Below are 16153 nucleotides of genomic sequence, written 5' to 3' on the forward strand. Positions count from 1 at the left end.
TCAGTGGCAGATGGCCAGAGGGAAGTTTGCATTCGCACAATTCATGCTCTAACCGTTATGAATAATCAGCACCTCTCCAGGGCCCTGGGTCTGACACAAGGCAGGAGCCAGCCCTGCTAGAAAACTGCATCAGTCATCAACCCAGCCAGAAACATCCTTGGACTGATGTGTTGGGGCAGTTGCATATAGATAAACATAATCTAAGTGAATCTTTGGTAGGAAGAAGGAAAGCAAGCCTCAAGGAAGCAGGGTCTAAAATGAAAAGCTGTGAAATTCATCATTTCTTTCTGCAGAATCTGGGAGCGAAAAGCACAGGTTTCCTTCCAAATGCTTTTGTTCAGTTACTATTAAAGCCTTGCTTGAAATTAAGCAGTCTTAGCAAATGTGACAATATAGCTTTACCCTGCCTTACTCTGCCTCGGCCTCCCTCCTGTGGCAAGAAGGAAAGTGATGCCTGGACCTAAGGGGGAAGAAAGTCAACAAAACCAAAACTGAAAAACCAAGTAGTCCTTCCCCCAATAAAGTCTTCCCCCAGAGAAAGAAGTGCTATAAGCAGAACTGACTACAACTCCCAATGTTCACTAAGGCTGCTTTTAAGACAAATTTTATCCGGGAACATCCTAAGCAACCTAAAATGGAAAGCAAGCCCCGGTGGTTGTTGGAAGCTGTAGTCGGCTCTCCAGGGGTGAACGATTCAGTAGAAACATCTTGAAAGCTGCTCTTGTAAACAAAAGAGCCCAGTTAGAGATCTGGAGGAGCAGGTAACAAGTGGGAAGATCGAACTGTGCCCCTTCGGGTGTGCCAGGCTCCCTCCTTGGGCTTTTCAGGACACACGGGTGATTTGGGGGGATTTTTTGCCTAGGCCTGCAGCAGAAACAGCGCGACCTGCTCGCAGCAGGCGGCTCCAGTAGGCACGGCAGGATCCGTGCACAGCTGAGAAGCGCAACACCCCCCCCCCACACACACACACACAAATACACAGCGTCCCCCCGCCGTGCGCCCCGAGCTGCCCCGTCCCTGCGCCCATGAGCGCGGTGCGCGGGCGCTGCCGCCGGCGGGGCCCGGCGCCGGGGGGCGGGGGCCGGGGGCGGCGGCGCTCCCCGCCCAGCAGCCGCAGCCGCGGGCCGGGCGCGGGGGGCGCAGCGGAGCGGCGGCGGCGGCGCGCAGGGCCATGTCGGCGCCGTGCCTGCGCCTGCCCGCCGCCGGGTCAGCACCGGCGGAGGCGGACAGCGCCGGCGGCATGGAGCCGCCCGCCGCCGCCGCCGGGGCCGCCGCGGCCGCCGCCCTGGAGCTGGCCCTGGAGGAGGAGCTGGCGCTGCTGGCCGCCGCCGGGGAGCCACCGGAGCCGCCGCCTGCCGCCGCCGCCCGCGACCCCGAGCTGCTCTCGTTGATTCGGCAGAAGGAGAAGGACCTGGTGCTGGCGGCCCGGCTCGGCAAGGCGCTGCTGGAGCGCAACCAGGACATGAGCCGCCAGTACGAGAGGATGCACAAGGAGCTTACCGACAAGCTGGAGGTGAGGCCCCACCGCCCCCCCCCCGCCCTCCCCCGGCCCGCAGCGCTCCGCAAGGGCCCCCGCTTCAGGGCCGCGGCCCCCGGCAGCCCCGCGGGCTCTCCCCGTGGAAAGCGGCCCCTTTCCCGACAAATCCCGGGGGCGTCAGGCAGGCACGGGCCCTGCCGGGCAGCCCACGGAACTCCCTGTGGCCGCGATGGGGAAGAAAGGGTCTGAGAAAACCCTCTTAGGCCTTGGGGAGGCAAATCTGCCGTTCTTCCCCCTCCCGGGCTGCGAGCTGGTGTATCGGCCTGGTGTTCCTGTGGGTGCTGTTTTGCCCCAGGACCCAGGTACCACCTGGGTGAAGAGATGTGCACTGTGCTCGGCTCATCTCATCACGGAAATGCCTCAGAAGTTAAATTTATACGGCAGGTACTGAGCGACAGAGCATATGTAACCCTTAAGCTTAAGCTGTTGCAGCTAAGGCATTAGGCATGGCAGGAGATAAGCCCTAATGATACGTCTCTGTTAGCTGGTTGCTCTGAAAAAATACCTACAGGTATCTGGAGAGAGCTGTTTGCCAGAGACTCAGTGGATTGAGCTATTTATTGATTTTTAAGGATGAGAGAGAGCTATTACAGAGAAAAATACTTGTGCAGGCAGCTTCTTTTGGAACAATTTTCTTGCACAACTATATCAGAGACCCACTGTTACCCCACTCTTTTTCTCAGAGATACTTCTTCAAATTTTAATTCTCCCAGCAAGTAATACTGCTTATAAGGCTGAGAAAAAGCCTCTCACCTTTCTGAAGAGAGTTTGAACAGGGGTGGATTAACATTCAAATTTTAAGTCACTGCCTTACACCAGTTCTTTCTGCATGGTCCTGCATACCCCAGTGTTCCTTCCCCACGGACTTACATCTCTGAAGTTCAAGAGGATTTGTGAAATTACTGTATGGCCTTTGTTGACTTGACAAAATTCCTCTCTATTATTAAACTTAGCACTTCACCCTGGCTGATCCCTTCCTCTTTGCAGGGAAATCTCTCTCCATTTACTATTCTGATAGAAAAACAGTGAAGGTGACATTTGCTCCAATTGTTGTTTAGTGGCACTATTTACCAGATGAAAATTTCCTAAAGTATTAAAATTTGCCAGAGTGAATGTGTTCAGGTTGATCTTTAAGCAAGAACAGATGTATGTGGCGTGCTGACGTGGTTTTCCTGATGAGTTGGAGTAGAACCTTTCCTACCATTAAAGGAAAAAGGCACAAGTTTAGGTACTCACTGAGCTGCCTGTTAGGGAGTTTGGGAGTCTCAAATACCACTTGTTTGCAAAACATAACAATGAAAAGCAGAGGGGAATAACTATGACTTTATAGTACTTTAAGTAACAAATGTTTACCTCTGCTCTTACAGACCCTTTCAGAAGGTAAATGAAGGGATGGTAAACACAACCAATTGTTTACGTTTTCATGCCATTACTATCATTCTAACTTTCCAGTTGAGTAACAGATCACTATTTTTCAGACTAACCATCTGATAGGAATTAGTGTTATCTACTTAAGGGTCAGATTTTTTCCACTAGGCTTGGCAGATCTAAGGCAGTGCTACTTCACACAAAAAATGAAACTTGAACATTAATATTCTACAACACAAGCCTGGTAATCCTAGCCTCTGCAGATTAAATGTTGGCCGCCTCCTGTTGCCACTGAAGTGAACAAAATTTCACAATAAGCTTTTCAGTTTTGGAGGAGCAGGGAGGAAGGACCCACATCTGTTACCTCCTTCCCTATGCTGAAACATTCTGATGATGACCAGAAGTGAAGTCTCAGATCAGAACCTTGGTGACAATTGCATCTAATAAGGTGATGATTAAGTAGTATTTAGGAGGACAGATTTTCTGCCAGTTAGCAATTCAAAGTTGGTTACAGCAGATTGGTGAGGCCTCTCCGTTTCCCAACAGCTGACATGCTGGCCTGCTCCTCTGGTGCTTTGCCTCAAGACTAAATCTGTTCTAGTTTTGTGGGTTCATTACTGAAGTACAGCATTCCTGCCATACACTTACTCTGGCAACTCTTTCACTTCACTGCCTCAATTCAAATTCATTTCTAATCATGGAATTGAAGCCCTGTAATAAATTCTGATATGTGATCCTAGTCAGTTTTATCCTCTGTAAGGGATTAAAACCGCTAATGCCTCTGTTCCTCTGACACAGAGAAGCTTGCTGTGTCCAAGCATTTTACAGTATGAACCATCTTTATCAGCTGGAATACTCCCCTTGCTCTGATCTCTTTAAATGAGGACCAGCCCAGCTCAGTTAAGTTGAAGAGAAGATGTTTTCAGAAGAAGCAGTTCTGTGTAAAATTCAATGAACAGCTGGTGGATGGAGAGACACTCAGAAAACAAGAAACTCCCCTACTGAGGACAGCAGTTTTCCCTGTCATCACTACATGCAAAAGAACACTATTCAGATCTGCAGCTGTGCAGGTTCTGGGAGAGGGAGAGGAAGAGGCAGGAGGAGTTGGTCAGCGTGTCTCATTTGGTTTATCGTCCCTCTTTGCAACAGCCTCTCTGTGCCCACTACACTGTTCTGGTTTCTCCATCACAACAGAATAAATTTGGTATTCTTCACCCTCTTCTAACGCCACCCTTTGTGAATGCCGTTTATTGGAGCTATACGTGGATATTTTTTTTTGCAGTAAGGGACTAAAGTGGTTTTTAAATGATTGACAAGGCTTATCGGTGGCTTCTAAATCACATTTGAGTATGTCTGGGGAACTTCAGCGCAGTGCTTTTCCTCAGCAGGCTGAAGTTTCATTTCTTCGATTTAGAGAAGGCCCTGGATCTTTCCACACGTTGCCTAGCAGTGAAGGAGACAGAGCCATAAAAGACAGCATTTTCAGTGTGCCTCTGAAAGTGAAATTGTGGCTGCTCCAGCTACACTGAGGCTACAAACAAGATTTCTTTGCAATGGTTGTCAGAGGCCTGGTGCTAGGATCTCATGCCTACCTACTGCATTAAAAATAATTATAATAATACTTAGCTCTCTCATTTGCAAGGGGTGCTCACCCTTTTAGTGTCTGAAACACAGAGAAATTCTTTTGCTTTGGGCCGCTGTTTTTAATCAGCTTTCCCTTACATTTGAGGGTTTTCCAGAAAACTCTGAATTTGCAGAAGGATTTGGAAGGACACAAGCAGGGTGCTGCTACACTGTGCTGGAAGAAGCATAGGAAAAGATTTGGAGATAAGGTCAAAAAAGAGAAAACACTGCATGTTCTGCAGAGCAGAAGAGGTGGAAGATTAGTGATAATGCAGGCCAGAGGGCTACTGGAGAATTGGAGGGCTTTGACATTCAGACCTGCTCGGGAAGGTGGCAGAGATGCTGCAAGGGAGGCTGTGTGTCATCAGCAGTAGGCACCCAGGGGAAACAGCCCCCTCACAGCCTGTGTTTCTAACAAGCAATAAAAAACCACTTCACATAAACGCAGTGCAATTTTCTTTTCCTCCTAGCAGGTTTATTTTCCCCTCCTATGCTAAGTGCCATGGGGATTGCTCACAGGGGGATGATACCCTAGGAAAAATGGGAAAGTGCTGCCAGTGCTGGGCCCCGTGGGTTTCTGTTTTTTGCTAAGACACATTCCTAAAAGGCTGGTGAATCCAATAGAGCACAGCATAAGGTTATTCTGGGGGACAGAAGACAACCAACAAAGAGAGGGCTCCTGCTCTTCAGGTTTCCCTGCTAATCTTGGGACATGCCCACGTCCCCAATCTGTGACTGCTCTGCAAGTATGCACATAGCTTCAGTCACCAGGGGAAATTCAAGCCCAGAGTTTCGGAACAGAGATTCTTTCAAATGGGCACAACACAAATCTGTTTTGACCTGATTTGCAGCTCTGTTTCAGTCAAGGCCTCATTTAACTGAGCCTGGAAAACATGCAAAGTTCCCTCAGATTCATGCCGTCCCTCATTTTCCAGCCAGTCCTAAGCAAAGCAGAGTCTCAAGAACTAAGAGTGGTTTCTAAGAAACCTGCAACCCAGAATGTGCACGTATGTAATGTCTATAGCATCTACTTCACTGCATCCATTGCAATTCCAGAGCAGACTGCATCGAACAATAGAGTTACTGTGCACTATCAAACTCTCAGACAACTAATTAGGGTCAGGAGTAGAAGGAGGAAATACATACATGATTCAACTGTTATTTGTAAGACCCATATGATAAGAGAGATGCCTCATCTACATTCCTTGTCAGCAGTAAGGATACAGTTTTTGTAGTTTTGACTATAAAGGCAATTCTTAAAATAATTATGCCACTGCCCACTGAAATGTTGCTTTGGAGTTAAGCTAGGCTCTGCTAAATCAATTGGCCTTCCTGACCTATATGTTCCACCTATTGATATGCAGCCTGCTTTACTCCTTTGGCAGTTGTTTCAGTAAAAATTCAATGTGCTGATCTCCAGAGGCCAAGGACAGGCAAACTGCTGGAAATTGAAAACAATATTAGTGCCAGTGACCTGCCTTGACACAGGATTGCCACCTCCATAGCATTGTCACACTCTAGTAGTATTCTCTTTCCTGCACAGAAGGTTTCAGCCCTAAGTATAAAGGCAGAAAAGGAGACAGCATTCACTTTTCACCTCCCTTCCTAACCTCTTCTCCCCTGTTATCTAGCATCTAGAACAAGAGAAACATGAGCTAAGGAGGCGATTTGAGAACAGAGAAGGAGAATGGGAAGGAAGGGTGTCTGAACTGGAAAGTGACGTGAAGCAGCTGCAGGATGAGCTGGAGAGGCAGCAGGTTCACCTGCGTGAAGCCGACCGCGAGAAGACACGGGCCGTTCAGGAACTCTCCGAACAGAACCAAAGACTCCTGGACCAGCTCAGCAGGGTGAGTTACTGCGGCACGGCAAGGGCAGGCACCCACCTGCCTTGGTCACAGGAAAGGCTCACAGCTCTGCAATATACCACCTTTCAGGCAAATGAGCAGGGAAAGCTTCCTTTTTGAGGAAAAAGAATGGTTCTGCATCTGGTCAGATTACACAGGTGTCCCTATAAAACATGATGCCATTAAGCTGAATTTTACACCTTTATAGAGTGCTGCATTTCACTGGCAAAACAGTTATGCTTCTGGGTTGAGTGGTCATTTACTGCATAGATGTTTCTCAACTGTTTTTGTGTCTAAAACAAATTTAGAAAATCTGTTCAATTTACACATAGGCTGAACAAATGTAGCACACAAGAAAAAGGCTAATCTGTGACAGCGAGGTGAAAGGCTTTTTGCTGGCTTCCCTTTTTTGACATTCTTTGGCTAGAATGTTGTAGAATTGAACATACCATGTCATTCTAAGATGGTGTGTCCCTATAGATAACTTTGCCATAGCTAAATGTGTGAGAACCTACCAAAATTCCTTGGAATGGCACATCTCAGCAAAGGGCTTAACTTGCCTCTGTATGAAAGAGGATTTATAGTGAGGCTGCTACAAATCAGCCTAATTGACTGAATACTTCCAGCATGGGTTTCTTTCTGACAGCAAAAGACTTAACAGTTTCTGCCTTCTCTCCCAGAAGTTAACCTGTCTTCTAGAATTAAGAACCTTGGTTTTTTCTCTCCACTGGACAGTTAGTACTAACCATAATTTTAATGCTTGAGAACACAGTTACTCCAGCAGACGAAAGCGTTTTCTTCTCGCCAGTTGCTTATCCCCAAAATAGCACAGAACAAAAACACACACCACAGGCTCATGCTGAAGGGGCCCATCTAATGTTGTAATAGCATATTTCAGACTAGATTCTGTCAGAGGTGAGTCTCTGTGTGTGGATTGCCTAAGGGAGGGTCAAAACCTTGATCACAACACTGGAACAAGAAGGCTCTGAACTGGGCCAAGTGTACAGGTCTCTTCACTTGTCTTTATTCAGTCTGGGTATGCAGTTTTCCTGTGCCTCTGGAGGTGAGAACAACTTGTCTTGGGTATAACACCGTACTAGCACTTGAGGGAATAATTCCTCATTCTGCTGTAGATTTTCTTGTCAAGTACTAAAAGAGCCAATGAGTGGATTTGTTTTTTAACTGGCCTTAAAAAAAAACCAAACAACTCACCACAAAAAAAAAAAAAAACCAAGAAAGAGAACAAAAAACACACAAAACACACAAAAAACCTAGAAAACTTCCTTAACTCAGGAACACTGCTAATTTTATCCATGTTTTCAAAGCAATACCTGCCAAGTGTAGCGGATGAGCCAGTGAAGATCTTTCACCTCCTCCCTGGACACAGCATATTTCACATACAACATGGATGAGAGACTCCACCCAAGGTCTTGCAGAGCTCATATGTTGTGTCAGGTTTCTTATCCAGGGCTAAGAACTTGGCTCCCATCAGATTTGGTGACCCTCAGTGGTTTTCTGTGTATGCGTGATTGCCATCACTGGCTGGGAAATAAAAGATTTTTTTACAGTCCCAGCATAAGCACAAACTGAAAGATCAGTCTAGAAAATAGGAGAGGAAAACCAGACAGCTTGCTTTGGGCTTTAAACTGCATGGGATTATCCTCACATGACACTTGTGCTACAGGAGCCTCTCTCAGCCCAGATGCTCAGAGCGCCACTCAGCTAAGCCTCATGCAAAGGAACCACCAAGTTAGGTCTACCGGCATGCAATGACCAGGCATGGCTTTTGCTCCCTTACTGCCAGAAATAGCCTTCATCCACCCACTTCAAACTGCCACATCTGGGGAAAAAGTTGAGTCCTGGTGCTGCCCTCCCTGCTCCAGCCTAGCCCAGCTCCCAGCTTAGAGGACTGTTGATCTCCAACGCAGATGAGGCAGACTGATAGAGACAGCTTATGCTTGCTGAGGCACGGTTCAGCGCTCATTGAGTTTGTCATCTAGCCAAAACTTGCTAGTAACTCAAATACAGCAATGAATACAGCATGGGTGTAAACAGACTTCCTAGAGTCATGAGAATCTAGGCAAACTGAAACAGAGTTGGGAACAGTCTGTCATCATTCAACCAGTTGAAGCTTTTTAAAATCTCAGCATTATATTAGCACTTGATTACTGACCACTTCACGTTCCACATTAGCTGCTCCACAGCGCAATCAGAGTCCTATTTGTCTGGTCCCTTATTCTGAAGAGGTTATGCGTGTAATCCTTGAGGCAGTGGTAGTGCTTAAACCCTGCACCCACATAGTTCTGGGTCCTATTATTACTTGGGCTTTCAGTAAATAAAAAGGACAAATACAGTTGCATGGACATGTTTGGCTACAGCCATATTGCCACAGGCTGGAATCTTGCTAGGGATCATGAACTGAGCACTGGGAACTGAGGACTGAAAAACCCTACGAAAAAATGCTGTTACAGCCTCTGTGGACTTTGAGGTGTTACTGGTATCCTCCTTGCATTCCTGGTTCTGCAATTTTCACCTGTATTTTACAACACAGTGGGTTGGGGAGGAGAGAGTTATGAGAAGTCTGGGATAAGGCAATGAAAGCCTTATTCAAAGCCTGAACTCTGACCCATCCAACACCGTATACTCTACTAGAGGCTTCACTTACAGGACAGAAAGGCAGGTTGCTGTCTGGTACAAGTCATTCTACACTAGTAGGTACTAGGTCTTTAAATTTGAATTTCTACAGTTTTTAAGCAATTAACACCTCATGGCCCAATTTCACAATACCTGAGCATCTCTCTCCTGGGAAAGGTACTCCCCTGGCACTAGACTCTATATGTCAAATGACAGTCTCAGCATCATGAGCTACCAACCCACAATGTGCTGCTTGCTTCTTCCGGAGTCCCTGGGCTTCAGCTGCTTTTTCCCCTCAAAGGCAACATCCACCATCTGATTCATCCTACCCCTCCCTCCTTACTGCTACTACAATATACTTTCACCAAGTAATTAAGCTTTAGGACATCTCTGCCTTCCCCAGAGATGAAAGACCAACCCAAGCACATACATTTTTGTTTAACCCTGGCACAAATGCTAACCATCCACGCATACAGTCCTGCACACCCACACAAGGATAGCAAAGGGACCTGGAAAGCTCTGTCTTGCAATTAAAGCATGGGACTGAAAAAAAATAATCTATCTTCAGTTCTGGCAAAGACTGATAAGGAAAACTCAAGGATAGGGATTTTAAGTCTGTTTCAGTGTCCAAAAACTGCCTTGCCTCAGAGTCACCAAGAGGCTAAAATAAGGTCTATAAAATGATTTGAGGTCTTCAGATGAGATGATGATATAGGAGAACTTTACATATCTAATAATCGTAAGTAGGCTATAAGGAACTTTGCCTCTTGAAATACAGCCTTTGGTGTGGTTCTCTGCTTTTAGCAGAGCAGAGGTACTGCCGGGGGTTATAGCAGTATTAAACCATGGGGAAATCGGGTGGGCTGGACTGGAAGCTCACAGTGAAAGACACAATTCAGATGCCAAAGATCAAGTTTAATTTCTCCACAGTAACCTTATTTTTTAATTTGCCAAGTGATGATTAAAATTCCCTCTGCATGTTGAATTGATTTCCCTCCCCCTGCTTCAGCACAGCAAAGCAAAGCATGTTGTAACTCTCAGCACTGTGTCCACACCAAGCTAAATGCCAGTTCTACCTAGCAGAACTGCAGAACACATTGCAAGCAGTATGCCAAGGTACATAGCACTCACCATAAATGCTCAAAGATAAAGTATAGGAGTCAAAGTACAGTTTTGCTGAGAAAGTCAAGGCTTGGGAATTATTACGTGTTCTGTTTCCAACACCTTCAGTCTCTCTCATCTGCTTCAGTTCCCCATTTGGAAAATAAATATATCCTATGCTTTTTGTCCTTTTATGTTATAAAATTTGGGGGGAAGCTGGTATAGGGAAAGGTCTCCTCTTACATGTGCCCACAGCACCTAACACAGCAGGAGTCCTGTCCCCACCTTTGGACTTCTAGGAGCTACTAATGCAAATAATAACAACAAGCAGCCCTCTTCCTATAATGAGGCAACATATTACTACTTTGTCAGGAAGTGAATGAAAAAAGACTTTCACACTGTTTCTATGTGGCTTCACCAGATGGCTTTCCCACACATTTCCTGCTACCAAGCTCTGGGCTTCTGTAGCTGTTTGCTGCATGTATCTTGGGCAAGGATGTATCCTTCCAAGTTCAGCTGGGCTTCTTTTGTGGTACGTAGAGCATAAGGAAGTAATTTCACAATGTTGGGCTCAGGTAGTTTTTGCAAATCTGTTTTCAGTGGTAGGAAGAAGTGTGTCATCTTGCACCGCTGAAATAGCTTTTTGTGTTTAGAGAGGAGCGCTTAACTGCCACGACATCCCTCAGAGGGGCCCTCAATCACCAAGTTCTTATATTCACTCAGCTTCTAGTGCCAACATACTGCTACAAAGAATGAGGTGTTTCAGTCAATCCCTCTGGTGCAGCAAAAAAATGATCAGCCAGCCCACAAATCTCCAAAGGAGGTTTTATTTGCTAGCCACAAAACCTTCCTTTCGGTAATATTTCAATTGAAGGAGTTTTGTTTCTAACTTCACACTGTAACATGCGGCAGAGCTTCAGAGGACTGGCAGGCACTGCCTGGCTTTGATTTGAGAGAAACATGGTTTTATTCAAGAATGAGCTGAACATACTAGATTCTCCTTTCCAAATCAGTTTAACTTTAAATACATCCTTTTGTGGTCAACACCACAGAACAGGGGCAGCTCTGTTGTCAATTATTGATTCAAAGAGATTTTTCTGAATGGTTGTTTGTTGGTTCCATCAACATAGGAACAATATTGGTTTTAAAAAATTGAGACTAGTCATTGAAAAATGTTAGTGGAACAAGTGTGCTGGGCAAGATTCACTACTTTTGTCATGCCAGAGATCTGTAGCCATTAAAGACAAACTAGTTCATAGTGTAATTCCTTATTTTATCTGTACAGATGCTTAATACAAGCCTCCTTATGTTTCTTGTTTATTAAATTGTCTCCACTAGCCCAGCAGGGTATATTAGGAAATTCCATGCTTAGCACATAGGCAAGTAAGTCAGGCTGAATTTAAGTACTGCTTCAGGCTTTTTATTTTTTGAAACAGAAGAGGATCCTAAATGAACCCAGGCTCAAGAGGAGTTGCTTTGACTAGACCCACATTTAAAGGTGCAGATCAGTCACTGCAGTGAATTCTTTTTCATAAAAAGCCTCTAGTTTTTGCTGTGGCTCAAAGTGGACCTATTCAGTAAGGAGTAGCTTCCTGCGAGGAATGCTATACTGCAGCACATGGAGTCCTGCATAGCAAATCCTGATCCGCATCACCTCCAAGCAGTTTAAATTCAATGGAGGGGGGAAATGGCACAAGAAAAGGCAGCATCCCTTCCTCTTTGAAGGGTCCTAAGTACCTGCTTCTCGTGGCAGCTTAGGTAGGGCTGCTCATTGCTTGGGGGTAGGCAGACATCCCTTCCAGCATTGCTTTGTGCCTGGTGTAAGGCACGCTTACGTTACATGATGTGAGAGGAAAGCAGATAACAGCACAAGACAGAGCCAGATGTTGAAGCCGGCAAACTTCCCATTAACAACAACAAGCACCCACCAGCTCCCTGCCCCTCTGGAGCATCAGCAGAGCCCAGCACTACGTAACCAGATCTTTGATCACCCAGTGAATGCTGATTAGTGCACACGCAGGAAAGGTTCCTTCTCACCAGCTACTTCTCTCCTAGCAGAGAGCACTTGTTAATAATTCAGGTTCATGCCACATCAGGACTGGAGTGCTGAGGCTTTCTATACTAAAGCTGTAAATATAGGACGTGACTGCAGCTGCATGTTCTTGCCTGCAAAGTCCTTCAATGAAATGATTCAGTGCCCTAGAAGGTAATGAAGAAACATCTTGAGGTCACTGCTGAGTGGCAGTTACCCACCACCCATCTAGGGGAAGGGAGACAGGCAAGAAGAAAAGCTCAACCCTCTGCTGACAGTCTGGCCAAGCCTGCAGCACATATTAACCCCATTTTACAACACCCAGAGCTTCAGGAGCCAACTGGAACAGGGCCATCCAGACACCAAGGCATAAATGCAGCGAACACCAAAGTAGTAATTCCAGCAAAGGTGGGGGGGAGCCACCCCTACAGCGTTTGCCCAAAGATTTTGTACCTACCCATTTCATGCAAGATTTTAAACCTTGTATCCTTTGGTTTAAGTTCTGGTGAGCATTGAGGGAAATGGGCAGAAAGCTGTACATGGAATAAAACAGGGGCACATGCTGCTACTGAATAGTAGCAAAGCCCTCCCTAGAGAAAAGGTTAAAAAATTACTATAAAGATTTTAAGATTTGTTACTATTAAGGCAGTGGAACTACACAGATCCCTGCTCATGGGGAAAAGGATAGCATGAATCTGTCCCCGGGGCTGGGTGGGACTGTCATCCTCCCTCAGGGCAGTGAAGCAGGTACCCCACCATCTCCAGGGACTCCTTCCTGGTTGCTAGATGACAGCACTCCACGGTCCCAGCTGGTGATGTTGCTGTGGCAACCGGGTGTGATTTCTCTGCTTGTAATGCCATGACAGTCAGCGGACACGCAAGGAGACGCACTTGTGACGTCCAAGGCAAGCCTGCGGGTGGCAGAGGCCTGTCTGCCACCCCCATGGGCTTGGCTCACTGCCAGAATGTGTCCCTGGCATCCACCACTTCACACACACATACCCCACCCACCCCCATTTCCTCCCCTGTTCATGTCACTTTTTTCATCAAAAATCGCCCTGGAGATCTCCTAGCCCAAGGCAGCCTGTTGCCCATACCACCCACAGTGAGCTTTTGAACCTGCTAGGGGAAAGGTAAATGTTTTATTTACTTGGTAAAAAGAGCCCTTTGTGAGCAGGTCAATCAGCTCAGACAAGGGTGACTCCATCAGGGCTTGGCACAGTGCATCTTCTCCTCTGAGTCCAGCTCAGGGAGCACAGCGCAACAGAAATGATTGTTTGCCAGAGCCACTTAGCCTCCACACTGTGTATGGCTCACCTCACATCCTCAGAGGCTTGTGGTGCCTGGATGGAGTAGCAAAGGCTGCCCCATGAGACACCCCCAGACCTCCTGCCCCCCACACCCGGGGTAGCACGTCAGCAGGGAATGAGCATCCAGAGCATTATCTAGGAAAAATAGACACAAGTGTTAAGCACCTTGTACTCAGCCACACACTGCTCTTCCCTGCACCTAAGCAGAACCCACCTTTCACCTCTAGCAAGTGGTTCTGGAAGAGATTTCAAAAGTGTCTGCAAGGCTTCTACTTTGAGGCATTAGCAGCATGACTAATATGTAAACATCTGAAAACAGGAATCCAACATTAAACTGAAACCAAGCTTGTTCTGGGGTGAGGAGATAATCTGAATGAGACCCTTCCTCCCTTCTTGCACAGCACAAAAAATTTCAAGTAGCTATTCTGTTTGGGTCCAGGTCTTTACAGTAACTGTTTTATTATGCAGTAGCTCAGAGGTAGGAACATGTGGGCAGAAGAGATTTTTTTCAAAAAGTTTGCCTATTCACACTTGCTGTAAACACTTCCTCCAGAAGATTCTAGAAAGTAGGACACAGAAGGTGTTTGCATCCAGCCACTGCATTACTAGCTAGAACCAGAGCTAAACATGACTGAAGGCTTTGCAACTATCTGCATAAGTTTAGTTGATTTTTTTTTCCTTATTTGATCTTTAAAGAACCATTCTGGGTTATAAAGTTTGCACACCTTATAATGAAAGTCTTTAAATTCTTTTTTTTTTCCCAGTAGGACTGCTCTTTCTAAATGAAATTTAGTAGACAATAGCTCAAGAGAGAGGTCTCTTCTACGCTGAGGGTTTTTTTGCCAGCTGTATTAGGTGCTCTGATTACCCATGAAATCATAGAGGCCCCTTGCAAAACAGCCTAGAGTTTAATCAACATTTTGTTTAGAAAGGCATTTAGCAATTGAGCACAGATACAGGATCAGCAAGACTCTGTTGCCGACTTTGATGGATGCCGCAATGCAACACAGAGCTGGCTTATGCTTGGCAGTACCACCCATGGGGATGGGAAATACCACCATAGATAGGTACAAGAAGTTGTCTAGAGGAGAGTACAACAGGAAACAACTGACACATTAGGAAATAAATCAAGTGACCTGCATGACAGAACAACTGGGGTAAAAGGCTGCTCAGAAGTAGGCCAAAAGAGCATTTAATTTGGAGGAAATACAGGTTGGCCTAAAAATGTTATTAGGTGTCCTCCTGTAGAGGCTCAGTTCTGTACCTGCAGGGATTTACACCAGATTTCCTTCATGGACAGGATCCCTGTCAGTGTTTGAGAGGGGGACTGCCTAGATCAGAAGCGTTGGGAACATTTCCATTAACTGTTCTCACCATTTCCTAACTACTTGTCCTTGATAGATTCTAGTTTTGCAGCATGTAAAGAACATTTTTAAAAGGAAGAATTACTTGGATAGTTTCAGCTGGGTTATCATTCTACCAAGATTAGCACAGTAATGCAGATGTGCAATAGATGTAGAGCTATCATAGAACAGTTAAACAATCTGGGAATATACGGGTACCTAAGGCATCCAGCTCACTTGAGTTTGCCCTTTAAATACCATTTACCAGTTCCACTGTGCAATTCATCTGACCTAAAAGTCTGTTGTGTTTGTCTTCACTGCTTCCCCCTTACCTTTTGTCCCTCAGTCTTCCTCCCCTCTTGGATACAAAAATCAGTTGAAGCTTAAGTTATCACCAGCCTCAGGCTGGTAGTTGTCTCTGCAGCTTTGTTCCTTAAGCTGATGTGAGACCATGTTATCCCTCTGTTCCTTTGGGGTTAGTTTGGCCTCCACATTCAGTACACCAAGAAAGAAGAATTCAGCTTTGCAATTTTCTTGTTCTCTACATCCTTGGAAGTCTGTTCCTGAATCCACTTCCAGATTTGGCAGAGTTCTGTAGTAACAGGGGTGCTCTTAGAAAGCTATTCCATTTGGCAGCTATTTAGCATAAAATGTTCATGTTTCTTGAACAAAACACCATTGTATTTGGTTGCCTACAAGCTCAGATGAAGGAAAACTGAAGTCTTCTGCAAGTCAGGTATAGACCAGCATATTTGTTGCTCACACCAGGGCCATGAGGCAGGTACAAACCTTAAGGCTTTGCTAGAGGGGTCTATACTTACAGAAGAGATCCATAGTCCCAGTAGTTTTGCAGGTGAAGTGTTTCAAGACCAGGTAAACACCCACAAATTTTAACAGAAGGGGACCTTTCTGAGAAGTACTTAAAGAGTTCTCCTTTGCTTCTTTACATGGTTAGCAAATGTTTTGCACAGATTTTATTGCAACACCAGAAAACTGCAGCACTAAGAGACTAGGCAGTGATCGTCAATGTAAGCCAACAAACAAGACCCTAGTAAAGGTAAAATCTCCTCTCCACTTTGACAGACCACACAAGAGTTTGAGCTTTTCTCTTCATCTTACAAAATAAGGATTAATATTTTATTGGCAAGGGTTGTTTGCTTTGGGATTTTTTGTTGTTTGGGTTTTTTTTTTTTTTTAAGGTGTGGACTAGGACTCTAGTGAACTATGTCTCATACTGGAAGCGTACTACCCCAGGAAAGAGTCCAGACATTGCTCCTTTACAGAGTTTAAGCTTTACTTGCCATATCTCTTACATAAAGGACAATGCGTATAAGTTGCAGGATGAGATTTAGAATGGACAT

General features: G+C 45.7%; 1 protein-coding gene across 3 annotated transcripts in view; it reads left to right on the top strand.

The window, feature by feature from the left end:
• The first annotated feature begins 1119 nt into the window (after window positions 1-1119).
• Window positions 1120-16153, top strand: part of BICDL1 (BICD family like cargo adaptor 1) — a 52543-nt gene continuing 37509 nt past the window's right edge. For all 3 annotated transcript variants that reach the window (XR_008822984.1, XM_056346079.1, XM_056346089.1), the window contains exons 1-2: window positions 1120-1513; window positions 6160-6375. Coding sequence is in view for 2 of the 3 variants with exons in the window: in XM_056346079.1 (XP_056202054.1) it covers window positions 1172-1513; window positions 6160-6375 (558 nt within the window). In the remaining variant the exon portion in view is untranslated. The remainder of the gene's footprint in view (window positions 1514-6159; window positions 6376-16153) is intronic.

This window comes from Falco biarmicus, chromosome 1 (assembly GCF_023638135.1).
Source record: "Falco biarmicus isolate bFalBia1 chromosome 1, bFalBia1.pri, whole genome shotgun sequence".
NCBI classification, from domain to species: Eukaryota; Metazoa; Chordata; class Aves; order Falconiformes; family Falconidae; genus Falco; species Falco biarmicus.